Raw genomic sequence first — 27,818 nt, 5'->3', positions numbered from 1 at the left:
ATATCATCAGTGGAGCAATGATTATTGTGCTCAGAGCATGACTTGGGCCAATTCTCATTTTTCAGATTTTATGTGTGTCAAACAAACATGCCAAGTATCTTAACTTTGGACAATCAATCTTTCCACTATCAGATTTGTTCAGTGGGACAGCCACAATGTAATAAATTAATGTGGCCATACAAATATAAAGATTTAATGAATTTTCTGACCACTGCATGTTTAACTTGGACTACAGTCCTAATTTCTCAGTAATAATAATCATCACTCTTTATTTGGGCTGCCCATGAAGTGTGTAATAAATCTTGCCAAACTGCTGTGAGCAGAAATTAGACTAATCCCCCTGGTCTGCAGCTGGTTCTCTACCCTTTGCTGAGAAGGAAAGAAAGAAAGAACTGTCAGTGTCTCCCTCCACTCTGGCTGTAATAAACTTCTGTTCTATTGTGCAGAATTTCCCTGGATGAGTACCACTTGCCTTCACAGGAACGGCTAGCAATTTCCCATGCTGGCTGCTCTTGCCCTGCACTATGTCTCTCAGCTCATGTACATCTGACATGTCTCTAAAAACAAGCTAATCTGTGAGATGGGAAGTTCCATTTTAAGATACGTAGCAGCTCTTAAAAGTTTTCAGTATACATACTGTAAGTGACCTTTGGTTTTCTGCTATCTCATGTCACTTTGGAAAAATGAAAGTAATTGGTTATTCTGGTGTACATTCAGTATGCATGCATGCATTACTTGAGGCACAGAAAGCTGAAAAACAAATGCTTTTGGGTTGATGGTTTGCATCAGACATATTATGATGTTGAAAGAGTTCTTCATAAAACAAATGGAATGGCTTCAGTTATGTAGAATTAGAATGTCAGTTCTAAATCTTCCAGAATAATAACTTGTAAGTGCCCTTCCTGTCGTCATGATCACTGCAAAGCTAGGAGGACAAGAGCTGATGACAAAAAATGATCACGGAATCTAGACAGATGTTCCTTTACTGTATCCATCTGTGCAAGCAGATTATGGGTGATAAAGCTCTACTGTACCTCACAGTGCAAACTTGCAGCCACCTACAGCCCATATATCCACATTCACAGTCTGCTGAAGTGACTGAGACCTTGTTTGTTAGAGCTCACCGGCTCCATCCAAGCAGAGCTGCTCTGGATGAACCTTGGGGGAGGGAGGTCCACGGGAAAAGGAGGTGGAGCAGGCAAGGAAAACAGAGTGAGATCTAACCACAAGGGTTATGCAAATTTATCCATCTTTTTGTTGTTGTTGTTATTGTTTTTTGCATTCTTTTCAGAATCTAGTATGTTATCCTACTCATTTTATGTGCTTAAAAATAGTATAGTAGATAGTTAATGTCTAGTTGAAAGCAGTTGCTTTCAGAAACTATTCTCGCTCCCTCGAAATCAACAGAAGCTTTTTACTGGTATGTGTGTAGATACAATTTCTGTGAGACTCACAGAAGCAAATTTCAGCAAAGGGCTTACATTATTTTATTTAATATCTGTGGGAAAAGACTGTACTGTTTGTTTTCCCTGTTACTCTTCCACAGCTTGGATCTAACCTGGAGAGACATGCAGCATCTGACAGTTCTCACCTCCAAAAGGAACCAACTTCATGACGAAGTTCATCGGTGGCGTAGGAATGGTGTTGGGCTGGAATTCAATCATTTATTTGGCTATGGTGTCCTAGATGCAGGAGCAATGGTTAAGATGGCAAAAGACTGGAAGACTGTTCCTGAGAGATTCCACTGCGTTGGGGGGTCAATACAGGAACCTGAGTAAGTCCAGTATATGTGTTTTGTTTCTTCAGTCACTGAAGAGATCACATGCATGCAAATACCTTGACAGAGAACCTGGTAAGCAGAGAAACATAATGAACACATAATAAACACCAGTAGGGTTAATAGCAGCATCCATTTCTCATAAGTGCTTACAAGCATGTTTGCACCAAAGTTTGTGTGAATAAAGAACTTGTGCATGAGTAAAAACCTGTGAGGCTGGCCCCATAAATTGCTGAAATTAATGCTACATGAAATAGTTCTCAGCCAAGTCTTGCTGACCTATTTTAGCAGGCAAATTTATCTCCAGAAGAAGCAGTCATCTATAGGTACCAGACATTCAGTTTGAATGTTACAGCATTTAATTGTGTTTGTTTATGTTCTTCAAGTCACTAATTGCAGGCTAGATTGTCAAATTATTTTCTGATTACCTTTGCGTGCTAAAGTGAATGAGTCAACAAGTGAATTAATACTACTTGACTGCAACAGCTATCATTCAATTTAATTATTGAAAAACTAACCTAATGATGGCCAATTTATGTCTTTAACATTTGAAATTTGACATTTTGGTGCCATTTTTGAAAGTGTCATTATTCTGTCGTAAGAAAAAATTAATCCAGTATGCTGCCCTAGTAGATAGCTCAACCAGGCAAAGACTGAGTTTGCTCCCATCATCCAGATGGGTTTGTATTTGCAGGATTCGGGGTTCCTTGATAATGAAATTTCTACTGCACTTCCACTTGTTTTTCCAGTTTGATCTTGCAGCAGCAACATTTGCTATATGTATTCTATATGTATATATACACATATATTTGTGTATCTATTTTCTCTATATACTAAGCTGGACAGTAGTGGCACAGGGGTGGGTACCACAGCAGCATTAGCCATTAGCAGAAACAGGACACCATATTTTGGTTCTGATAGAGTAGACTCACGCTGTGAGGTCCTCCCTCATTCACTGCTGGAGATACAAGCATGGGAAAGCATTGTTAGTTGGTGTCAGATGATAACAAGTCAGATTGCTTTGAGGCTGATGCTTTCCACACAGAGAAATTTCAAGCAGATAGCAACCATGAGATGCTGTCCTTCAACTCTGGCTGCTATATATAGTGCGTTTTCCTTGTGCTGAGGGACACAAAATGCATCTCTAGGGAATCATACTGAAGTGTTCAAATACTTTAGCTATGTAATATTTATGTTATACCAGCTTCTGCAGTAGCACATCCTGAAAATTCAGAACACCACATTTTTAGTCCATTTAAGGTAAATGTTTGAATGCCTTGAGGATCTGGGCATGAATGTGCTTTTACTCTGCAAGTATTCCCAAGAAATCAACCCTCTAGGAAAAGAGGACAGAGACAGGACTGAGCTGATATTAGTGATGTACTGAACAATACTTGGAGCTCATCTCAGGAAGGATTTCCTGGAAGTTAGGCTTGAATGAAACGCTTTCACTGATGTCTGAAGAAGGGAAAGGTTGGATTTACACTCACATTTCTTCTGAAGAGAAGGCATTCCACTTACACAGTGTGGTCAGTGCCCCTTGAAAGGGACACAGTTCCTTACTTCACTGCAAAACCTAGGTCCTGAGCAGGAGTGCGAGTGCTGCGAAGGTGCTGGGTGCAGCCTGCTCTGCACAGCATGCTGGGGGCAAACCGGGCCAGTGTTAATGCCTCCCCAGGTTTTCTCAGCTGCGTGGGGTGCAACAGCACTGTGAGTGCATGCATATTTGGCAGCTCAGCAAACAAGTGTATGTTAGTTTCCGAATCACAGCAAGGATACAGACTTGAAAACTGCTGCACTGAATTTTTGTGCAAGTGGCTCCAGAGTGGTTTGCTGCTGTCTTTTGAGGTGACTGACACAACCAACTACTCATGGCTCTTTAACTGAAAACACACACTATTATGCAAATACCTAATAATAGCAGTGAGAAGTAGAGGCAGCTATTAAGTACATCTAACCATTTCTTAAATAGCAGTTATGTACTTCTTAATAGTATTCTTTCTCTCGTTGTGTAGGTGTACATTTCATAATGTATTTTCAAATTAGGGCTTTACTATCATTTTCTAAAAAGAGAACATTTTCTTTCTGGCTAGATTTGCAGCTATTATTTCCTTACCTTTCAATGTATTAATAAGGAAAACAGTGCAGGTTTTTCTCTAGGGCATCAACAAATAGTGGTTTTAGAATAAGCCATCATGCTGTATATATCCTTTTAATTTGCTTAATTATCTTTGGACCTGCAGAAAGATACCACCAAGTGGCAAGCTGGTCCTCACGCTTACAACTGATGCTTGTGAAGGGAAGGAGAATTTTGTACGTTACCTTGAACACGTCCAAGCAGTTATAACTGTGAATTCAACTCGGCGAGGAGACCTCAACATCAACATGACCTCGCCGATGGGAACCAAGTCCATCCTACTGAGCCGACGTCCAAGGGATGATGATTCCAAGGTGGGTTTTGACAAATGGCCTTTCATGACCACACACACTTGGGGAGAAGACCCCCGAGGCACCTGGGTTCTAGAGATTGGGTTTGTTGGCGGTGTGCCGCAGCGGGGTGTGTTGAAGGAGTGGACACTGATGCTGCATGGGACCCAGAGTGCACCATACATAGACCAAATAGTAAAAGATTATCAGTCCAAACTGGCCATGTCCAAGAAGGAAGAGCTGGAAGAAGAATTAGATGAAGCAGTGGAGAGAAGCCTGAAGAGTATACTGAGCAAGAACTAGAGCTGTTCTGCATGACAGTGTCTTTCCTTTCCCAGATCGTTCTATTCACCTTTCTACTATCCAGACCTCTGTGTTAGACATATAACAATGATCGTCTCTGTAGCCAAATGATCACCTTCTTGATTTTGAAGTCTTAAATATTGTCAATAATTATTTTAATCACCACCAAAGCAATCATTTTTTTACTCTGAACCACAAATATATTGTCCCCCACCAAATACTATGTACAGTTTGTGACTGTAAATGATTTTTCTTTTGTGTCATACAAATAGGTAATACCTGTAAACACGCTTATAGCTATTCCCTTCATATTTTTGTGGTAACTGTTGTTTGTATTTAAAAAAAAAAAAAAAAAAGAGTGAATTTTAATATTGGCTGTTGGTGATAATGGGTGCATTTTAAAAAATTATTGTGAGAGAGGGAATTTACAAAGAGGTTGGCTGGAGAGGTCTCTGAATGTCTAACAGCTCCTTTTGAATGATAGGTTTTCTGTGGGACTTTCCCCACTGAGTTCAACTGAAATAGCACTAGACCCTAGAAAAGGAGATGATCCAGAGATGAAGAAAAATTATCAGTCCAATTTTCAGAAACCAGTTTTAGAGTTTTCTTTAGTATATACACTTAGACAATCTACCTGTTAACACTTCAGCCACAGAATGGTTCTGCAACAAGCATGCGATTGGGAAGGCAAGGCAATGCTAGAGCCAGGTGATAAAGGGAAGTGCATTGCAAACAGTCAGGGCATTCTAGAAGCACAAATTTCAGGGTGGTTTTTTTTTTTTTTTCTTTTTAATGTTGTCAATTTAAATCAGTTTACCATCTTGCAGTGGTATGAGTACATAGGGAATGATCTGTAGGATTTCTTGCAACCTGTGTGCCAAAGTGCATCTGCCCACTTCTATACTTAACGCTCTATACTACAGCAGCAGAAGATGCAGCCGTGTCAGCATTTCCGATCTCAGACCCCTGTTTTCTGGGGTTTACAGCCTGGCTGTCAGCAAATTGCTGTGGGAAATATGAAAAATGCAGCTTGAGTCCCCAAACCATTTTAATTCAAATTTCACTTTTAAAAATAGAGATTTGTTATTTTTGTGTTATACAAATATATTTAAAGGAGAAAAATATGCCTATGTAATTTATGTGTAATGCAATGTTGGCCTTCTTCGGAAAATAAAATATAGTGCATTTGGGAAGATCTGTCAGTAATTCTTGCTTTTGGTGTCAGTCCCACCTTCACCTTTCACACATAAGTCAGTCTCTCCTGCCCTGGGGTCCGCTCTGGTTATTGCCAGATCACGCTCCCCTCCGTGTGGACTCCTCAAGGTAACAACCACTACAGGTTCCCAGGTATGAGAGCCCAAACTGAACCTTTGAGAAATAAAGGGTCTTGGTTCTGCAAGTACTCACAGTAAAAGCAGCAGACCTACTGAAGCACTGGTGTTAATCAGGTGCTTAAGATGTCTGCAGGATCCAAGATCCACTGCTCAGAGATCCACTGTTTTAGCAGTGACTGGTTCCAGAGTTTTATTATGTATTTTTAACGTACAGAGTATTCATCTAAAGTGTTTTACTAAGAATTTTCCTGGTTAATCAGATGCCCAGTGGCATAAACATAGTATGCAAATATTTATCTAATAAATTAAAAATGTAACCCAAAGGTTATATGGTACATACGTTCACTTAAGAATGTATAATTTCTTGTTACTTCAAGTGAATATCCTCCTTCTATCCTTCCATCAGGCCTGTTCTTTCCTTTCCAGATGCAAATGCAAAATAAAGAGCTAAACCTACTCACAGTCTATGTGAATTATATTGTAAACCCTAGACAAGCAGCCTCGTGCTGTTTAGAGGTTCTGCACTACATGCAGAGGCAGTAGGGTCACACCTGGATAACACAGGTGTCAGAAGGACAAGAACCAGCCCCTGTGTGGTTTCTGTTTTTGAAGCACTATTGGTTATTCGTTCAGATATATTACAGTGTCAGCTGTGTTTACTTTCAGATTTAAGAATTAAGCCAAGGACAAGGCAGGTCCACTTCAAACCATGACCGTGAGGCATAACCCAAAAGGCTTGGGGACAGGTTTGCTCATGTCTGTTTGGAATTGAAGGGCTCACAATGACAGCAGGAGGTGTTCAGGGAAGGCACCGAGTTCTCAGAAAGAGCAGCATATGCATACCAGAGGGAAGAATTTACCACATTTATGCATACTCCTGTAAGTCTAATTGCACAGAACACCCCTGTGGTACCCCTCTGTATTACATACAATATGTACAGAGTATGTTACATACATTTAGTATGTTACATACATTTGGTCCCTGGAGGTGTTCAAGGCCAGGTTGGATGGGGTCCTGGGCAACCTGGTCTAGTAAATGGGGAGGTTGGTGGAGGTTGGTGGCCCTGCCTGGCAGGGGGACTGGATATTCATGATCCTTGAGGTCCCTTCCATCCCAGGCCATTCTGTGATTCTGTGATCTGTGATACATTTGCTTATAAATATTGAAAGAATACAAACGGTATGTAATGTATAACACATACACGCACCTCATTACCTTTTGTGTGTGACAAAACTGGAAGATATTCATGGCCTTCTGGAATGTGGAATAAGAAAAGTCCACGTGGAAATCTTAGATTAATGTGTACATCCCTTTCCATTGCATTCATGTAATTTTGCAATTCTGTTCAATCATTAAATAACTTATTTAGCAGCAAAATGCTATGATTGATCATATTTTCCTAATGTTGACATAAAGTGAAAGATCACAATGAGTGATAAACAGAAATGGTGAGGTTTGCTATGGGTACATCTAAAGCTATGTGTATGTACAATATAGAGATCTACTTCACATTCTTCAGAATTTTTGCATCATGGAATCACTGAAAAATATGTCAAGAAGTTAGACTAAGTTTTTATGATACTGCTGATGGGAAATGAAGTTAATTTGTTAGCGTTTATAATAAAGGTGAAATTGACACTCTTGAAACAGGTGAATATTGTTTAACCAAAGCCCTGTGATGATGTTTTATAATCCAAGTGAAATAAAGAGCTGTTGTAAATTGGCAGGTCCTATCATCATTGCATATCTGAAGCTACACGGGAGACACTGCTGTCAGTGGAGTGACTTCCTAACCTCCTGCTGTTCACACTGATAGGGAAATTTATATCCCATCTTGGTTACTGAGAAAACAAACACAATCCTACAAGAGTGGACAGGAGCAGGAGAAGAGCAGCAGGCTTGGTGTTAACTTTGTGGCAGGATGGGATAGAGAAGATTAAGGATGCAGGCTGGAAAGAACCTTGGGCATTGCTTTCATGGCTCAAACCCAGTGGCTCCAAAGGAAGCTCTGCAGATGTGTGATTGCTGAACTGCAGTTCTGGCCTTGAGGAAATAATAGGATCTACCACAGCAGTATTTTTCTCTCCTATTTGGAGCACTTCGATCCACAAAAAATCCTATCTCCCTTTACCTCCCGCCCATGCTTTTTGAGTAGGTTTTAAGCACACATAGCCCCATAGCACAGCATATGTGTGGTTTTAAAATAGCCACAGCTGTAATTTCTTACCATTCCTGCAGCAGTAAAGGACAGCTGGAAATCTCCTCATCTAGTTCTTCTTATCACTGAAGTGACAGTGTGTCTGCAGTAACCTATGTCTTATCCCAGGCTTTCCTGAATAAATGCTCACACATATTTCATTGCTATGCCTCAGCGTTGGTGTTTGAGAGTCTGCATTTAAAGCAGTGGATAATCCATAAATCATGAGATTTACTACATGTTGCATCATTGTCATTATGACTAATAACTTCCTAGTGTTTTTTCTCTATCATTTTCCTATATGTTTAGAGAAATACAAGGATCTGCCCACCGTCTGCTGCCATGGTTGTGGCTGGCAGCTCAGAGAGCAGAACAGAATTCAGGCCTTACTTTAGATAGTGCTCCACATTAGCACATGCACAAAGGTTTCTTTTGCTTTTTCTTTTCTCCTTTTTTTTTTCCTCCTGTGTCAAGGATTTCTGGAAGCTGCAAGAAGCTGATGCAGGAGTGCTGCCTTGTGCTTCCCCAGGCACACATGGAGCTCTGTAGCACTGCAAGTGACCAGGATGCAACAGGACCACGTGGCAGCATCAAACTCTGTACGATGCTACAATCCAAGGAAATAAGCAATGAGAAAAAAACGAAAAAAAAACAAAATGAAGAATCTTTTGAATTTCCCGCAGTCTGCTCAAAAGCTTGTTTGCACTCATAAATGCCTCTATTATACTGGTGAAGGAAAAAATAACACCCTTAGAGTATTTTAGAAGGGTTTTCCCCTGCTTTATTTTGGTGGAACTCCAATTTTTATTCTGAGTAGATGTGCAGTAAGAGCTTATTTCAGGCACAGCGGGTTTTTCTTCATATCCAAAAAGAGTGTTCTTCCAAGCTCACTTCTAGTTAAAGACAGCAAGTGAGAGAGATTTGGAATGGGTGAGAGAACTTAATTTCCAGCTCCTCCTCTGGAAAGACTCCTGCATACCTATAGGTTAACTTTTAGCAGTACAGTCTGTTATTCAACAGTAAAGGCAACACACACCCACAGTGGGTACTTTCTGTAGAAGGCAAAGCTTTTATTAAATGAATCGGATGTCACAAGTTAACATTTGCAGCTGTCTGAGAGATGGGGAATCCTGTGGCATCTACAGGAGAAGTAGAGGAATATGCACTGGCAAATCTGCGCTGGATACTTTGGAAAGCCAGGCAGCTCTGTAATGATGATTGATTTCAACTTGTCCTTATTGTGGAATTAAATTGCATAGGATGTGCCCATTTCTCCTTGTCCTGGAGCAGTCTCACATTCGTTACAACACAGGCGAGCCTACATCAGACAGAATTTTGCCATCAAAGTATCAATCTTTTCCATACCAAACAGCAAAAATCTCACTACTGTATCATTCGATCAGGAAAAAAAAATTACATCATTTAATAACTATGCCAGACAAGTTGACTGCTTGTCACTTAAGAGCCTTTGTCACCTGGTTTCTTCTTGCTTGTCTTCTCTATCATCGTCTCCACAATCATTGCTGTCTCTTCATATGTCTGAATTCTGTCATCGGAAAACTTCTCGATGGACTCCACCACCTCCACCTTCTCGTAGCTCACGGAGCCAGGCAAGCCTGCTTCCCGGAACAAGAGGCCCTGTTTATCTTCTCGGTCATGGTCTGTCTCCTGAAGGACTCCTGGCTCAGCTGGGCTTATCAGACCCGGGGAAGGAACTGCCTCCGGCTCGGAGACATCTGGATACTTTGTCACTTGTTCAATTTTCCCCCTTATTTTTCCCCATTCAAATAGGTCTTCTTTCTCCTCCTCTTTCAGTTTATCTTGGGTTTCAAACTCATCCCTCCTTTCACAGATGTCCCTTTTCTCTTTTTCTGATGGTTCACTAGGTTCGGGCAGCTCTGGTATGGGCTCCACATCACCACCAATCGTTACCTTCCCATTGCTGGTAGAAACTGTGATTCCACCCCCAGCTGGGATGGATGAGAAGCAAGGTTCTTCATAGCCTTCCTCCCCTGTTACCAGCACATAACGCCCTTTGGGGTGGGAATCAACTTTAGCCTCCGGTCTCTTGTAAACTCTTATTTTCTCCTTCACAAGGTTACACAATTTATCAAAGGCTTTACTTATCTGGGCTCCATCGGGTACATCCTCTGGGACTGCTTCTTTTTCAACAAGTTCTAATTCCTCCTGCCCAGGTTCACATGTGACTGAACCTTCATGTCTAAATTCTAGCTGATCTTGGTCAAAAACTTCCACAGTTCTTTCATACAATTTTTCAGGCGAGAGCCCATCGGTTATGTCTTTAGACATAATCTCCTTTTTCCTGGAAAGCTTCTTTGTCAGCGCTTTTTGTCTGGGTTTTACACTGGCAATCTCTTGCATAGCCTGGGTGATATCTAGGGAGAATGAAAACAAAGCAAACAACAGACAGTCCTGAACACAGCTGCTGCAAATGCTAGAGTCATCTCTCACTCTTACTGCCTCAGGTAGAGAGCTGAATGCAGCAGCCCCCCTGGCCAAGCTGTCATTGTGCATCTGAGATAGCCACATCTATAACCTGTGGGTATGGCCTCATGCCTTATGGATCCTTTTCCATTAAAACAGATACATTTCACAGAACAGTTAGAAAAATTACACCTGTACTCCTAAAACCAGCTTGTCTTCATTCTGAAGGGTGGTCTGCTGTCAGTAAAACCCCAGAGACCTTGGATTTAAGCTGCAGTGAGTGATGCAGTATGCTAGTACCTACAGTATCTTGCTATGAACAAAATTCTCTTCTTGCAAAGTGTGTCCTCTCTATTTGGTCCTGGCCCTCATCACTGGGTTTATAAACACCCTAATTCAAACAGGCAATCCTACAACACCACAGAAACACCTCATTTAGAAGTAACCATGTCAAGAACTGTAGAGACATGGCACTGAGGGATGTGGTTAGTGAGCATGGAGGGGACAGGTTGGGATTGGACTTGGAGATCTTTGCAGTCTTTTACAATCTGAATGATTCTATGTCCCATAAACAGGACCAAAAAGTGTTTTCTGCCAGTCTGCAGCACTAGCCACATCCTGATGCTGTCTGCACATGGCTGAAGTGTGGGACAGCAATTAGCAACAAGTCAGCAGAACAAACTCCAGCTCCTTCAGTAGTTTTAGGTGTCTTTTGACTTGGTTCTGTTGATTGGAGTAAGTAGTAAATTGCAAAAATAAGCAAAGAAATTAGTTGGCTTGAGGTTTTGGCCTTGGACAGCTTGTCTCAAAGCCAGCTGAGGAAAGCTGAAATTGCTGCATTCACTTAGCGAGGCCGTCATAGCTGGTGTTCATATGAAAGACAAATGGAAAAACAGCTTAAATTACAGTGATGCTGCTCATGACAGACACAGGAAGACATGTCACAGGTTTACCTCTTCCCCTCGAAGCTTGAGGCTGGACAGGTCTATAGATCTGCGTGAAGAGTGTGACTGGCGTTCCTGCTATAGCAGAGTTTAACCTGCCGGAGAAGACGCGTAACAGTCAGACCTCTCCCCCTCATTTCCACCGTAAGCAAGTGAAATTGTGCAAAATTAAACGTGGAGATTGAAGGAAGAATGTATTTCTCTGTGGTAAGGAGTTATAAAGAGAGTGGTAGGAGCAATGCAGCTACAGTGCCTCCACAGGAGCTGGGCTAGCTTTCAGCAGCAGGAGCTGTGAGATGTACATAGATAGTAAAGAACTGCAGCATCAGGTTGTAATTTATCATAACACCTTGAAGGGAAGGGAAGATTTGGATGGCAAACTGTCCATCTATGCCTACCCAAAGCTATGCCTCTACAAGACCTGCTGTACTTCTGCCTCCAGCACTGCTTGGGACAAAACATGGACAACGAGACCTGCCCTAGATGAAGGGGCAATATAATGCAAATGAGAAAGCAGACAGCCATATATCAACAGGCACAGCTTTGTTTTTCCTTTTATATCATTTAAGAGTGACTTCTTCTGTCATGGGAGAGGAAAAAAACCTTAGCAAGTCTCTAAGTACCAAAAAATAAGAAATATTCAAGCTATTGATAAAGAGCTATTCCCATGCTGAGCCCCTCTTTGGCAAAGAAATCAGAAGCCACAAGGTTAGTCAGCTCCCGTGGTTTCTGAGCTTGTCAGTGCACGGGAGAAGTCTTGGACCATGACATTTGCTTCAACTGAAATCAACTTATACAACAGCCCCCAGTACAGTGCAGTGAAGGAGATGCAAAACTGCACATGCAGTTTTTTCAATCAGTTGCCTCAGTGACCCTCTGCAACAAGGCAGCTTTTTTTCTGTGTTTAACCTGGAGCTGGCTGAGTATCTCAGAGAAAAGTGCTATCCTTTGCCTTAGCATCTGATATCCAAGATACGTTCATAAACATTATTTAACCTTTATAGTATGAGAGTAACTTTGTATCAAAGGAAAAAATAATGGCTGCAGTGGCATTACCTACATTCCCCTACAGCCAAACCTGTAGGAGGTTTCTGTGCAGTGGGGATTTTTCTCCTTGAGGTAACTGAAATAGATGTGATTTTTCAAAGAATGAAGGACTGACAAATCATTCCTGAACAGCACAATCTCTCTGAACGTGTCAGAGATTGTATTCATCAAATGACACCATCACTTTGTAAAAGCTGGGCAGTAAAATATGAAATTTGGTAATGTTTAGACATTACCTGCTAATGCCTGACTTCAGAAGGGCAAGAGGAAAACTGAGCAGTCTTTTTTGGAAAATATTTGTGGAGTTGGTAGCATTAAGGGTTAAAAATGAAAACGGCAACAAAAAGCAATGAGAGGCTGGCTTATATGCAAACAGTCACCACATCCGTGGCCTTACCAGTCTGCTCTGACAGAATTTGAGTGAGTATTTCCGTCTGTTGGGAGGATGTGAAGACACTCTGATGGGTATCTCCGTGCCTAGCCTAGGGCTGCAGCTCCTCCCACAGCCAGGAGAGAGGGCCTAGACATGGCTTTCAATGCAGAGAATGACCCTACTGGATACCCCTCATGAGAACGCGCTGTCCAACATGGGGTGCTGAAAGTCAGCCTCTGGAGAGGCGGATGGTTGACACTAGAGGGTGCCAGAGCTCCTCGGTAGACCTCAACACAATCCAAAGCTTTACACATTTCTTACACTCTGTTTCCCCCCTTGCTGTGGATTTGCTGTGGAGCAGTAATTGGCTTTGCAGGACGTTTGGCCTGCCTGCCCAGGGCCCCGTGAGCCTCCCCAGAATGCTCCAGCAAAAGTCACTGCACACAGGCAGTGGAGAGGGCATTCAGTTTGCTTCCACATGGTTCTGACCCTCCATGCACTGAAAGAAGCACAGAATGGCTCTGACCCTTTCTTCAGTAGGGACATGAGCAGGTTTTGCATCTATGTAGACTGTTGTTGGAAAAATACCAATGAAAGGTGTGAAATGTCCATAGATAGATCATATGCCCTTGAAAATACCTTTTTTTTTTTTCTTCTTCTCAAAATGTGGTAAGAGAGACCCCTGGGCCCTCCAGTAAAGTGCAGGAACCCGGCCTTACCGGCTGTCCTCATTCTCAATGATACGCTTGTAGCGCTCCAGCTCGTTCTCCAGGGACTGCTGGTAGATCACCAGTTGGCGGCAGTCAGTAGTGTACTTCTCCAAGGTCCTCTCTGCTTCTTCTATCCCCTTCCTGAGGTTCTCAATCTGCTCGTTGTAAAGCTGAATTTCGTCATCATAACTCTCCTGGGTGTTTTTTATCGCTTGCTCCAGCATAGTTGTCTGGCAAATGAAGTTGGTGAATAACAGAATCAGCTCTGAATTATTGGGAATCCCCATATGATAGGTATTTCAAAGGGGATACAAAGCAAGACGTGATCTGTTGAGCTGCACTGCTGACACATAGAGGTAAACAAAAGTAACGTCTGTGCAGTAAGTCTTAAGTGCCAGTCACTGAAACATACGCTAACCAGGAGGTGGCGATGAGATCCTTCCAAAACAACGGATGGGACTTAACGCAGGCTGTTTGACCAACTCTGTTCTCACTTTCATCTGCTGTGTGGCTATTTGTTATAGTTGATCTATCACTTGGAATTTTTTTCCCCCTTCAGGCATCTTTTATTAAAGAGGTGCATTCACAAAAACATGATGGGGCTACAACTGGTCAATGGATTCTTCAATAACTGAATGATTTCTGCATTTTACAGGCAGGATTTCCAGAAACATTTTAAGAGAATAAATTTAGGATCTAAGTCTCTTGGCACTGATTCAGTTACACTGTAAGAGCGCCAATGAACATACAGGTATATGTTCACTGCTGAGAAGGTGGAATTGATAAACTTACTGCCACACAGCTGTCATGTTCAGAAAATGGAAAACAAAGGACCTCAGTGGCAATTCAGCCATCAGATCCAGCCTTCACTGTCACAAGCAACCATGTTATCAAGTTCCATACATAAAGTTATTTAACTCTTAATCTCAAGGCCTGAGAATGAATCAATTAAGAAGTTCTTTCTAAATGAGATACGAAGATTTGATTTTGAAAGCAGCATGATTAATTCCCTACAGAGCATGCTTCTTCAGGTGCCAGGAGATAGCTATTTTCTCCTCAACTCTACGTTGACTTACAGTCTCACCTTGCCACTCTATTGATTCTTGCCCTTCCCAGAGCCCATGTGTCCTTTCCACCAAAGGATCAGACTTGAGAAAGAGTCTGAGGAAAAGACAAGGGGTATGCTGTCCCTGAGTAACATGGGGAGAAAAAACTACACTCAGCTGCTGCTGTGGCTATCAAAAGGAGTTCAAATCCCACAAAAGCTATTTTATCCCACTACAGTCATCCTCTCTCACATATACAGAGGACTGACATCTTGAGGCCCAAAAGAAGCTGCACCTGGAGAGGATGTAGTGATCATTCTCCAGTCCTATCTATCTACTAAGAAAACATTCAATTTCACAGAGGTAGATGTGCCATATGCAATTCTACATGACTGGTTTCTGTTCACCGCAGCTGCCTTCTGCTGCTCCATCTCCTGTCCCCTCTGTCCTCTCCTTTTTCATCTCTCAGTTTTTAACATGTGCCCATAGAAACTATAGAGTCATGGTTGCATGTATGTTTAACAGTGGAAGTACCTCTGTTTGTAGCTTGTATTTTTGAGCCTGTAGCTGGCAGAGGATGCTCTTGTATTCCTCCAGCTGGCTCTGCAGAACAGGGATCCTCCTTTCTGCTACAAGTTTTTCCTGGTTGGAAGAAAACAACATGTGTGCAGGAATGTTCGTTTCAATTAAATAGAAGGAAAAGTTACCACTGAAAATAAACCATAAGTACAAACAGAAAAGGACAATGGACAAATGGAAAGTTGGGTACTGAACCTCAAAAAGACCCTTGTGGCATGAGAAAAAATAAAAGCTGTGATACAGTAGTGCTCTAAAAGCACAGCTTGTGCTGAAAGTAGATTGTCTGTGTCTTCTTCTAATGAATGTCCTTCATGCAGCTACTCAGACTGGAACATGCTCCAACTCACACTGGAAGCACAGCTTCTTCCACCACCTTTGAACTACCCATTTTTGCAGTTAACACCTATGCTGACATGCACCTGTCTAACACAGTGTCCCTTCTCTTGCTCACTTCAGTTTTACAAAGCTACAATTAGGTTTTTTCTCATATTCAATATTCAGTTCTTAATCACATTTGTTGCAGCTTTCATCTAACTAGCTGGGGGATCTGGTGTGCTTTAAGAATAAACATGGATTATTTTTTACTTAGTACAGACCCTGCAGCATGCATTTACCAACAGCAACACTTACCTCAGATATGCCAGTAGTTATAGGGGACACACGAGGGGTTGTCTGGATAATCTGCTGTAAAATGTTGACGTAGGTCTGGATTTCCATGAGGTTCTGTTGTAAAGCAAAAAACATTGTTGTCATAAAATATCATAGCTGCCTGTAATGCTCTACACGTCTGAGTCTTACTCCTAGATATTTATTTATTTCAACAGATAGAAGACCAGATCATGTTAAGACTTGTTTTTGCCAAGTAATTTCAGGCCTGATTTAAACTGTTCATGTCCTAAGAGTTTTACTGTGCTTGGGGTATGTTACAGGTATGTGCCTAGGTTACAATGTACTACATAGTCTTAATTAAAGATGATGTGATTTCTAGTTTTACAGTACATTTTCAAAACGAGGACCAAACAATATATTTGCATGTGGTCTAAAAAGATGAGCTTCTTCTTTCAAAAGTGGCAAAGACGGTACTCTGGCCTGCTACAAGGTCCCAGTGCCCTACCAAGGAGAAGGGGGATGCACGTATTAGAGTTGGCAGCAACTTAATTGTACAGCCACAGGATAATGTCCACTGACTAACCAGAATGCTCTAGCCCAGAAAATCAGGATCTTCCCTTTCACAAACCCAGTAACTTCCTAGCATGAAATGTAAGACAGCCTGATCAGCTTGTTGGGTTGAATCATAATAGAATATCCTCAGCTGGAGGGGACCCACATCATGGTAACAGGTCAAGAAATTCAAAACATTGCTACTGCTGTAGATATTGGATTCTGAGTAAGTCACTTTGAATGCCTTCAGCCACCTAATCACTGGGCTTCGTCCCACGCTGTTGCTATTGTGACCGCTGACTATATATATAAATTACACACTAAAACACAAACTAGATTTCCTTTTATTGGCCACTGGAACAGACCATGGAGAAGGATAAAGCTTCACACCTGTCTCTAGAAGAAAACTCTAAAAAAGATGGCAAATCCAGCAAATTACCTTCTTATATCTGTCTTTTGTGGCATTAATGTCATCCTGCAGGAACTGGGACTCAATCTGCAGCTCCAGGTTGCACAGCAGTGCTTCATCCGCTTCCTACAATGCACAGAGAGACATGGACACGCAGTCAGTACATAGGGGTGAAGTGCCACTGATCCACCATGTGAATCACTTCACTGGTGTATGGAGAACTGAAGTCTACTGGGAGAAATAAAAATATTTTGAAAGCAATGAACAATAAGCACTTTATACATCATGTTCTCCCATTGTACACACTGTTTTTCTGCATAAATGTAATTTATGGTACAATTTCACATAGGCAGTGTCAAAATATGCTTACTGTATGCTTTGTGAATGCTGGGATTCGAGTAATAGACACAATGAAATACTCATTTGTAATGCTAAAAGATTGCAATGGGGCATGAATCTTAAACAGATGACATCAAGAGAGTAAGGCATTGATTCCTCTAGTGTTTATGATAGGGCATCTTGAGTCATTTTTAATATCCTCAGTGAAAAGTCTCCTTGAAAACAAACAGACTGGTCCAAACTATTTCCACTCCTCCTTTTGGTGTTTTTTCATATATCACAAATATTTGTCAGATTGGGAGCCATTTCTGGAACTAAACATGACAGATGAGCAAGACCCAAAAAGTTGGTCTACTGCAGAACTTTCTGTTATGTATATGTCAAAGACTCAAACTCATCCTTGGTGCTAGAGATAAGAACATACCGACAAACCTGAATTTCACTATCAGCGTCACTCGTGGTAGTCCCAAAGTTGATAGAAAGAAAACTTTGCCATACTTCGTGGGACTCTGACCTCATAGTTCACTGGACTGAAAACTGGTGGATATAAATCCTGACTGCGGTGCTTTACAGCTGAAAAATCCCCACTGAGCCTCAAGCCATCGTACCAAAACAGGAGGGCATGCATTCCTTCCCCATCTTCCAACTTTTTTAAAAAAGGAAAAGTTTAAAGAGGAGGAGGGCTGAGCCAGTGTCACCCTCCATGTTGATTTTTAAGAGCAAGAGATTTTTGACTCATTACTAAAATAACAAGACTGAAGGGTGCCCCTTTGAAATGATGGACCTGCCATTATTGTGTAATTCTGTCTCAGTGAGCAGATCATGGGTTGAAGATAAAATGCTAAAATCTACAGGCACAGCATGTGACTGGTAGAAGGGAATTGTTCTTTTTTAACATGCACAGCATGCACTATTCCAAAAATGTGTGGATGCTGCTGTTTCATTATGCTGCCAAGCCTCCCAGCCAGGCCTGCTGATGCACTGGGATGCCGCCCATGGACCCACTCTGCTCCAGAGCCATCTCTCTGCTTTGTGAGGCAGCAACTCACCCAGACCAGCACGTTCGCAGCCAGTCATCATGACTGCACCCTGCTTTTCTGCATCCGCTGCCATCCCATTGAGTAGAAGATCAGTGCAACAATGGTGACGTTAGGAGGCTTGTGGGCAGCCAAAAAAGCCCCTCAGTCCTTAGCTAAGCACATATTTACGCACGTAGTAAGCAAAAGCAGTGTTCAGCTTTCCAAACATTCCTTCAAAGGGGAAAAATATTTTTGCTTTCTCTCCTTCTTTCAAACAGACTTGTTTCGTTGACAATGCTTTATAATAAAACAATACAGCGCCTACAGATCTTCTCCTGAACTTTGCAGTATTCGCTATTCACTTGGCTTCCAAACAAAAACCATTCTGCCTTACATGCTGATTCCAGAATGTTGATCCAAGTGATAAAGCAGCATCAACAGAATCACTGTTTGCTGATTCCCAAACTGATTCTCCTTCTATCTGAAAAGGCAAACGCTTACATCTGCTTATGCACATTTCTAGGCTACACCTTGTGCACTGTGCATACAGTCAACCGTGTTCTCAGTGTTTGGTGCCCCAAAGCAAGGAGCTGCTGCAATGAGGGCGGCTGGGAGCAGCCTAGCTGTAGTCTGGGTTAAAAACAGCTCCCTGCAGCTCAAGATCATGTTGGCTGTGGCTGGAGTGGTCCATCAATCCTCATTTCTTCACCTACAAGTCGGCTGAGAGGAATAATGAAGATGGACCCAGCAGCTCCAGCTCCAGCTATGCCTTACAAAATACTGACCACCAATGTTTTTAAGAGTTCACAGGGTGTGTGAGAGCTCTGTGAGCACTTTGGAAAACAACACTGATGCAGAAGGTCTACAGTTCATTGGAGATGGAAAAGGTAAAAGACATTTTCTTAATATATATAAAAGAATGTGCCATTGTGACCGTGCTCACATGAAACATCTCCTCCCATTTGTCTTGGGCAAGAAAAAAATCCACCAGCAGTTGTTTGTCACTACAGAAGATGAAGGATAAGCTGTGAGAAACAGAACTGAGGAAAGATATACTACAACTTCCTTCACTCAAGTGAAAGCTATTAGCAAAGGAAAATGTATTGGGCTGTCCCACAGACCTGGTCTGGAAACTTCCTAAATGTGTTATAAAACTTTTATCTTTTCTCTGACCATTTTTTATTATTATTATTAATATTCCTTTGAGGTTAGTTCGGGAAACAGCAGCTCTGTGTAACCATTCCTCATGCTGCACTAAGAAAGGAACAAATCATGATCTTTTGTGCCTTCTTTTTGTTTAGAAACCCGAATGTACTTAGCAAGAAACATATTTTTTCCAGTCTTATTGTGGACTCTTAGACATGGGCTGCATGATCATCACTCTCCATAAGACTAATAAATGGGCTCTTCCTACCTCTGTGTGTAGACTCAAACCCAGAGAAAAGTTGTCTTCTGAATAGAATTATTAAATGCATCTAAACATGAATTTGCAGAATCACACTGGATGTAGAAGAATCAACACACATTTCAACACTAGGTCCCAAAATGAATGCAGGAGCCATCTGGTGATGCTCTAGAGGTGTGCTAGACAGTAGATCCTCCAAGTCCCTGGTCTTATTGAAAAATTCATGAAGTCCTGAGGACAGCTGAGGCTATGGGCTGTGGACAGCATGTGATGCGTAACCAGAATCAGGCTTTCCTTGCCATCTGGTTAGATTAGCCTTGTAAGCATTTGCCTGAAGTATTCCTCTAAGACATTTTTCCCTGTAATTCGACATCTTTTTGTGTTATTACAGGTTCCAAAACACTTCCAGAACATCATTCCCAATCTGAAATCTTTCATCATGCAAAACAGAACTCCTATTTTGAAGTACATCTTTAGAAATAGGCACTAAGCGAGCTATTGGAGGATTCTTAAACACCAGTGATCCTTGGCCTGAACAAACTGAACAAAATAGGACACCAGCATCATAGTAAACACATATTTAGCCCTATATTAAGATAACTGTCTGTAACCAGCAGGAAAGAACACAAATGCAAGAGCCAGACTAGAAAAGTTCTTTGCTAACACTTATCAAGAAGGCAACTGTCATTAAGACCATGAAGCTAATTAAGACCTCAACAGAAGATGAGGGTTATAATCCTGGCTCTACCTCAACCTACTTGCCTTAACACCTCCTGGCTTTATTAACACCACATTCTTGCTTTGAATATCTATGTGCATGCCACTATGGTGCTCCTTTTCCTATTTCTAAAGCACTAGAAATAACTTTAAAATGACATATAACCCTAAATAAAAGGGAAACTTGGATAGAGCCTTCAGTGTTCAAGAGATGTTTTGTGAATTAGTTATATGACAGCTAAAATAAATCCTTGCACTGCTCCTTAGATCACTGCAGCATGATGGCATCTGGACATGGTGACTGTGGGCTCTGGACAGCAATACTGCCTTCTCCTTTTCCACATACAGAACAAGGATGTAGGGCCATACTGGGTGGGTGTTGTCAGCCTTTTCCTTGTCTACCTGTGCCCCAACCCACCAGGGACAGGCTGGTTGGCTCTGACAGGTTAACAGCCAGCACTGAGCAAATATATACACGTATAAACAGGGTGTACATGAGATCTCTTGGGTAGAAGATACTTTAAAACTAGAAATGGAAGAAAAAATAGCAATGAAAAGATCCTTCTTTATTTCTTTCCCATTTTGCTGGGTCTTTACCCATACCTTCCTTCTGACTATGCTCATGTGGAACTTTGTGTTCTGCTGATACCGATGTTTTCAACAAATTCAGTTAAAAGCAGCTAGGCACCAGTAAGAATTCTTAAAGGTACCTAAACAGTCAAAAAATCAGAGAAAAACTGACAAAGACCTTTGCTTTTCCATTTTCCCAGGTTTACCTTATTTAAGCGTTCAAGGGTTTCTTTTAGCTTCTGTTGATATTCACGTTCATTTCGGTACCTGCAAATAGAACACAGGATATGAAGTTCAGTTCTACAAACTGCATTTTTTACTTCACTATCATGCACAATATATGTTTCACTCTAATGCAAGATACGAACCTTGAGAAGTCGCAGAAGATATATTTATGCATTAGTATTACCCAAGAATTAGATTATTTACAATGAAAGCGTAATGGATTGATGTTGGGCTACAGTGACCACCTCTCATCAGTGACTACTACATGGGCATTTGCTACACTGGCACATTAGCATGTCACTGAATCATTAACATTTAATTACATTAGCATTTAATTACATTGTACTTGATTTTCTGTTTTAACTGATGTTGTTCAGGAACGACTGAAATAACAGAAACATGAAACAAAAGTTGCAATTTTGTACATTGATTGCATAAGAATAATGTTTTATTAGGATACTTTGATGGATTAAGTTTTGTGGCCTCTTCAATGTCAATTCATACGTTAGTTCAGTCAAAATCATATGTCAGTCTTAGTATGGACTACATTTAGCCACCAACTGTTGTGCATTTATAAAAATTCAGTAAGTGCACAACGTGCATATTTCTATACAGAGTGAACAGTGGATGTACAGTGTGCTTATTCACTGCCCCCTGTTCATTGCCAGGGGCTGGACTGGATTGTCCCTTCCAACTCCAACGATTCTGTGATACCGTGAAATTGCTGGGCCTCCTCTGCTGAACTGCTGTTTTCTAACAAAACGAAAACAATTTATTTTTGCCAAACTGCAGTAACACAAGCTTCACTTCCAAGGGTACAACCAAGAATATTCAACGTCAAAAGCAAGACTGCATTTGTTTCTGCTATTTATTAGATAAGTCACCTCCAATAACTTTTCTATCTTATAAATATTTTGTGGACGCTTGACATTTTGTGGCAACTGGGCAAGAATAAAGCAGCTTGGGAAAATCAAATACGTGGCTACGATATAAAGATGGATTTGCACTCCTAGTAATATGCAAAATTCCAACAGTGCCAGGGACTAAATCTCAGCCCCAGTGCCATCCAGGCCTTTTCAAACCTGGCTAGCTGCCAGGTCCTCACTCAAAAACTCTTCCCATGACTAAAAGGTGCAGCTACATTTTCTTTGCTTTTCAAATAATCCAAATCTCTGCTGTGTCACATACACAGAAATCCACCTGTCAGCCATGAGCTGTGGATAACTGATAGCATTCTATTATTATTCTCTGAATGAAGATTGCTTTTAAGGGATATTAATGTACCCCGTGAGCTCAGTGCAAAAGGGTGAAGGACCACTTAGAAATGCTTCAGAGATCTCATGATGCAACACGCAAGCCTCTGTGCTGCTGAAATGTATGTAAGTGTAGTGGCTAACAAGCTTCATGATCTTACACTTCCAACCTGATGTCCAAGTTCAAGTAATTAGCAGACGTTTAAAGGAGGTCTACATTTCTCAGATAGCTGCTAGCTGACCTTTCCTTGACCTTCAGAGCCATAAGATTCATTTGCTTCTTTAAATGAACAAAAAAAAAAATCCTCCTCCTCCTCCAGTCAAATAGCTTTACAGATTTAACAAATCTTTCTGGACTCTTTAGAAAAAGCATTACTCATTATTTTTTTTTGCACAGAGTGAAATAGAGTGGAGGTGGCTGCCAGGTTCAAACGCAGCAGAACAGAGATGTAAAGGATCCCATTAGCTCACCTTTCTGAGGTTAGTAGCTCACTGCTGGACTACTTACAGATATTTGTTGAGCCCCTTGAGCCCTTACATAGCTACAGGCATCAGCCCTGTGTGACCAGTGGGTATGTAGGACTGAAGCCTGACTCTGGGCTTTGTTCTCTGCTGGAAAGCAATGCTGAGAACAACTTTTCCCATCTTCTGCTGCCAGGCTGAGACCATCCTTGAAAAATGGGGCAGGGAAGGCCCCTCTCATTCACACCTTGTCTCTGATGCAATGCAAGGGCTGTCTCCTCCCCACAGAGAAAACATTCACAATACATCCTAGTGAGGTTCAACAGACAGATACTCAATTTGGTGTCAAGTCTGTGCCTTTAATATACAGAAATACGGGAATGATGCCTCTCTATTGAGCCCTACTGAGTTTTTCCATCAATACAGGAGGCTTCTCAGCACATCACAAGACAAGACAAAACTTTCCTACTAGGTATAAGTTTCCCTGAGGCATTTCACCAGCCTTTTCTCAACAGAAACAGCAACCATTTGAGCACCAAAGAGAGCACAAACTGCAAGACGTCAGTCCTATGAGGATGACAGACAGGCTAATAAGGATTGTATTTCACGCCCTAAAGGCTGGGATGAGCCCTGTGTGGGCTCTGCTCTGCTGATTTGTGAGCAGATTGCTACCAGCGTTATTAGAAAGCTGCTACCAAAGTGCAATATTTCGGCAGGTGAGGAGTGGGTGGAGGCAGACAGGACCTCCTCACCTGCAGCTGCTGCAGGATAAAACTATGGCCAGAGTAGTGGCAGCAATGCAGAGACAACCCCCGGTGACAAGGCTTGAAGACATCTTTGCCAGCGCTCATCAGCCATCATCAGCTCAGCAGGTCCCAGCTCTGGTGTTGTATTACCTGCTTTCATTTCTCCTCGTCGGCATAGTTTCTCTGATTGGGTGCCAGCTTGTCTGAGCATCACTGTGTGGATGGGAGAACCAAGTGCCTATTTCTGTGTCTGGTGACTTCCAGGGAATCACGCAGTGTGCAAAACCCACAGTATTAGCACTGAATGAATGTTAAATGGAATGATCGATTAGCAAGACTTTTAATTCCTGAAATTAATTAATCCTGCTCAGTCGAGGGTGCTAAAATCTGGGTTTCAGCATCTTTCCAGATATCACAGAGAGAGAAATACAGTCCTTTCCCACAAACAGATGTATCACTGCTGTAATAACGATGCTCTATAAAAATTAGCATAATTAGCCCTTGTATGAGTCGCATCCAAACAGTTCATCACTGTGCTTTTTTCTAACTTCAAGGGAACAAACTCTCCCCTGGCACAGTCTGAATTATTCACAGTGATCTGAGAAGCTATGGACGTGCCTACAGAGGGTTTAAAAATAAATTTAAACCTAGGATATACTTTCCAGCAGCTCAGCACCTCAAATTTTACAGACACAGTGGCCCCAGCATGTACTGTACTTATTTTAAATCTATTTCCCTAATGGTGAATGTGAGTAAAAGAATGGGTTGTGAGAGCTAAAACTCTTGGCCTTAGGGAAAAGCACAGACACTCTGGAACAGGTTGCCCAAGGAGGCTGTGGATGCTTCATCCCTGGAGGCATTCAAGGCCAGGCTGGATGTGGCTCTGGGCAGTCTGATCTGATGGTTGGCAACCCTGCACATAGCAGGGGGGTTGAAACTAGATGAGCATTGTGGTCCTTTTCAACCTAGGCCATTCTATGATTCTATGATCTGATTCTGTGATTACTCAGTACACAACTCTCCAAGAGATGCCATCAATCCTAGCACACCAGAAGTCGGTGCTTTATGTTCCAAAATGAACCAAGAAACCCTTACACTGTGCTGCTGACTGAAGGCAGAGGCAGGTAGGAGAGCAGCTCTGCAGTACTGGAGCACTTCTGGCTGTAGGAACGTGGCACAGCCCCAACACAGCACAGATAGTTATCATTCCATATTTGAGGAGTAGAAAGCACAGGCATCAGGATGGCTGAGAGCTGGAAAGAGGGTGAGCACTGAGGGTGCACAGTGCTGGGGCAGTGGCCTTGTTTTAAATCCAACCAACCTTATTTTTCAGTCTTTAAAAGAGCTTTCACACCTGTTCTGCAAGTCAAATTGAACAGCTTCCAAAAGGGGGAAAACAAAGCCCAAATTCACCTAGGCTACATCCAAACCAACAGAAGTTCAAAGGTCAAAGCTGCAGATACAGAAGGCCATTGCAATGCAAGGGCAGTGGCTGCTTTTTCACCAAATTGCCTTTGATTATCCCACAGAGTTTCCTTTTTACTTCTGATTACTGCTGCTGAGTGAACATCCCAGGGCTGTGTGACAAGACACCAATTAATTTTTCTGAGAAATCACTAAATACCACTGTACTGGGTCCTAAACCTCATTTTCTAAAAGCACAGTGCCTTCTATGAGTATTGCTGACCTCCAGAGCCTTGCATTCTTCCCCACCCATTCATATCCTATGCAAAACAGTGCTAACAAAAAGCAAGTGATGCTGTGTCAGATCCTGCTGATGGGGAGTTGTACAGGTCACTAATCCACCAAGCATGTAGTTGGATGCAGGAATCTATAAAAAGGTATTTCTGTCCATTTTGCACATATTTTTAACTGATACGCAGCTGGCACTGAGTTTAGTCAAAATCTCATAGACACTGCTTAATTAAAACATACAAAAAAGTATCAAAGTTGACAGTTAAATTACACCATTGGCTCTTAGCTGAATTTCCTGCTCACGGTTATTGGAACACAGAACTGCTTAATCTGGCACTCATTATTCATTGACTCGCAGCCAGGGAGTCATGAATTTCTGACCACTTCCAGTGTTAGGCCCCAGTGCACCTGCATGGGTTGTTCTCTGTTGTCAGATGAGAAACAGAGATGAGGGTTTGGAATTTGTTTGTGCCGCAGCTCCCACAAGCTCTTTGTGTGGCAGCTCACAGGGCTGGGTTGAAGCTAATGATTTTTACTTATTTTGGCTGGCTCATTTTTTGCCCCATGAATAGCAGTGGCAGCACTGCAGAGCAGCACGCTGGGCTCAGGAGGGCAGGATGAGCACGTGTTAGGGTGGTATGGCTGCTCGGAGTGATGGATTGTCAAACTACGACCTCAAGATGCAGATGGTCACATTGCCAATTGCCTCACACCTGCATTCTGGCTCTTCCCAATTGAGCAAATAAAACCAAACAAATGCAAGCAATTGTAGAAACTGAAGGGAAATACAATCAGTCTTAAACTTACTAGTCCAGAGGAGAGGGAAATCCATAGAGGAACAGACTGAAAAATTATGTGATTTGGCTAAGGTCAGACCAAAGTCTGTGGTGGTGACAAGGGATGAAATCTCGAGTGACTCATATATTTCTGCAGCATCAAGACAGTGATGCTCCGGCTGATTCACCTCCTCCCTTCTTAACAATGTTCTAGGCGAGTCCAGTGAGCACTGCCTGGGAGCAGCTGTGTTTCTATCAAGATCACTTCTTGAAAATACTTCATTTGCCTCCTTCCTATCCTTGTCAGTGAGAAGTGTTTCTAACCAAAGTAGCTTACATGGTGTTCCTCTCCCACCCTTCAGTGGGGAAGTGAAAATTTCACTTCAGCCTGTACACTGCTGCCAAATTTTCCCTTCTCTTCCATCGTCAGTCTTTTTATCAGCAACATGCACCAGGTCTTGTTGTAGAAGTAATTAGGCAATATGGCCAAAACTAGATGCTGCTGAAGAGAAGGGATTACGTGTGTCTGGAAGGCACTTGCATGCTTCAGCCCCTAATTCTCCTGCTCTTATTTACAGCGCCAGTAAAGTTAAAGAGAAATGAAGTTTGAGGAAAAATTTCTTACAGGTATTGCTTAAGTAGCATGTGCCAGAAATATTGGGATGCAAGGAAAAGAAGGAAGGTAACTAGGCAAATCCCTCTCACATACCAAGAAAAATAATTATTTTCTCTCTTTTCCTTCTCTCTTTTTCTCTGCATCTGTAGAGGCTAGCTCAGGTTTATGACACCTGTAAATAACAATAATTTCTTGGAGATGTCCTAAATGTTTCAGGAGGTGTTTGGAGTCTTGTAACTCCCTGCTATTCAGACACATGACTCATTTTGTGCCAGGATGTTTTTCTACTTGGTCTTTTCCCTCTTGGCAGCTCAGAGCACAGCTCTGCTAAAGCTAAGAAATGACAGCATGTGTCATGGTGAAGGAACATTGCCCCTCTAGTAGCAGGGACACCATGAAGAGCAGAGCTGGAGCTCCCTATGTGCTGCATGCTATCCCTGGCTACAAGTCGGAAACACGAGGAGGGACATCACCATGCAAGAGAAGCAGCCAGCAACCAAACCTATCCTTAGGACATAACTACAGAAGCAATACTATCTCCTCCCTCCCTTCTCCAGCCTTACTTGTTGTGGTACTCATCAAGCATGCGCTGGGCATCCTTCTCCTCCCTCTCCAGCTTGGCCCGGTCGGACGCCAGCTCCCGCATTCGTTGGCGGTTGAACTCGATCTGCCCAGCGAAGGCTTCGTCCAAGCCCACCAGCTCATCCATGCGCTGGAAGGTCTCCAGCTGCTTGCGCAGGATGGTGTTGCGCTGCTCCAGCACGCGCGCCCGGTTGATGTAGCTGGCGAAGCGCTCGTTGAGTTCCTGCAGGTTCTCCAGGCCTTGGGCTTGGGCCAAGCTGTCAAATTCAGGGGAGCCCCGCAGCTCATCATAGGCGTCCGAGCGCTCGTACTTCTCCTTGCGAACCTCGCGGAGGAAGCTGCTCCTGTACATGGCTTCGGGGGGGCTGTGCTGTGCCGGTGTCCCCTCTTCCGTGCCTGCCTGTCTCTCCAGTTTGGATCTGATTTGAATCTGGGGGGTTCGGGGAGGAAGAATTGACCATAATCACCCCCCAGATGATTAGGACTTGTCTCCAGGGCAGTTTGTGGCACTAAAGGCATCATCTGCAGCAGTGAACTAAATAAATCCCAATGGCCCCGCCTTGGGGCTGCCCGTCCAGGCGTCAGCAGTTCAGAAGAGCTTTCTTTTTGAGCATGGCAATTGCACAGGCGGAATAAAAGAGAGCAAAGTCCAGCTTTTGC

General features: G+C 42.4%; 2 protein-coding genes across 4 annotated transcripts in view; one reads left to right on the top strand and one right to left on the bottom strand.

The window, feature by feature from the left end:
• The window catches only part of PCSK2 (proprotein convertase subtilisin/kexin type 2), a 97,391-nt gene extending 89,826 nt beyond the window's left edge, over positions 1 to 7,565 (top strand). For all 3 annotated transcript variants that reach the window (XM_004940214.5, XM_046939646.1, XM_040697849.2), the window contains 2 exons: positions 1,547 to 1,774; positions 4,021 to 7,565. In XM_004940214.5, the coding sequence (XP_004940271.2) occupies positions 1,547 to 1,774; positions 4,021 to 4,507 (715 nt within the window). In that variant the 3' untranslated portion in view covers positions 4,508 to 7,565. The remainder of the gene's footprint in view (positions 1 to 1,546; positions 1,775 to 4,020) is intronic.
• Positions 7,566 to 9,085: 1,520 nt separating this feature from the next.
• On the bottom strand, positions 9,086 to 27,669 carry BFSP1 (beaded filament structural protein 1). Its single transcript, NM_205151.2, has 8 exons — positions 27,140 to 27,669; positions 21,010 to 21,070; positions 16,784 to 16,879; positions 15,814 to 15,906; positions 15,139 to 15,246; positions 13,568 to 13,788; positions 11,438 to 11,523; positions 9,086 to 10,435 (listed from the first exon to the last, which is right to left on the bottom strand). The coding sequence occupies exons 1-8, from the start codon at positions 27,508 to 27,510 to the stop codon at positions 9,498 to 9,500; spliced, it is 1,974 nt and encodes a 657-aa protein (NP_990482.1). The 5' UTR covers positions 27,511 to 27,669; the 3' UTR covers positions 9,086 to 9,497.
• Positions 27,670 to 27,818: the final 149 nt, after the last annotated feature.

The sequence above is a fragment of the Gallus gallus genome, chromosome 3, assembly GCF_016699485.2.
Source record: "Gallus gallus isolate bGalGal1 chromosome 3, bGalGal1.mat.broiler.GRCg7b, whole genome shotgun sequence".
In the NCBI taxonomy this organism is placed as follows: domain Eukaryota; kingdom Metazoa; phylum Chordata; class Aves; order Galliformes; family Phasianidae; genus Gallus; species Gallus gallus.
The sequence above is the reverse complement of the archived record's forward strand: the minus strand, read 5'-3'. Positions and strand labels throughout refer to the sequence as shown.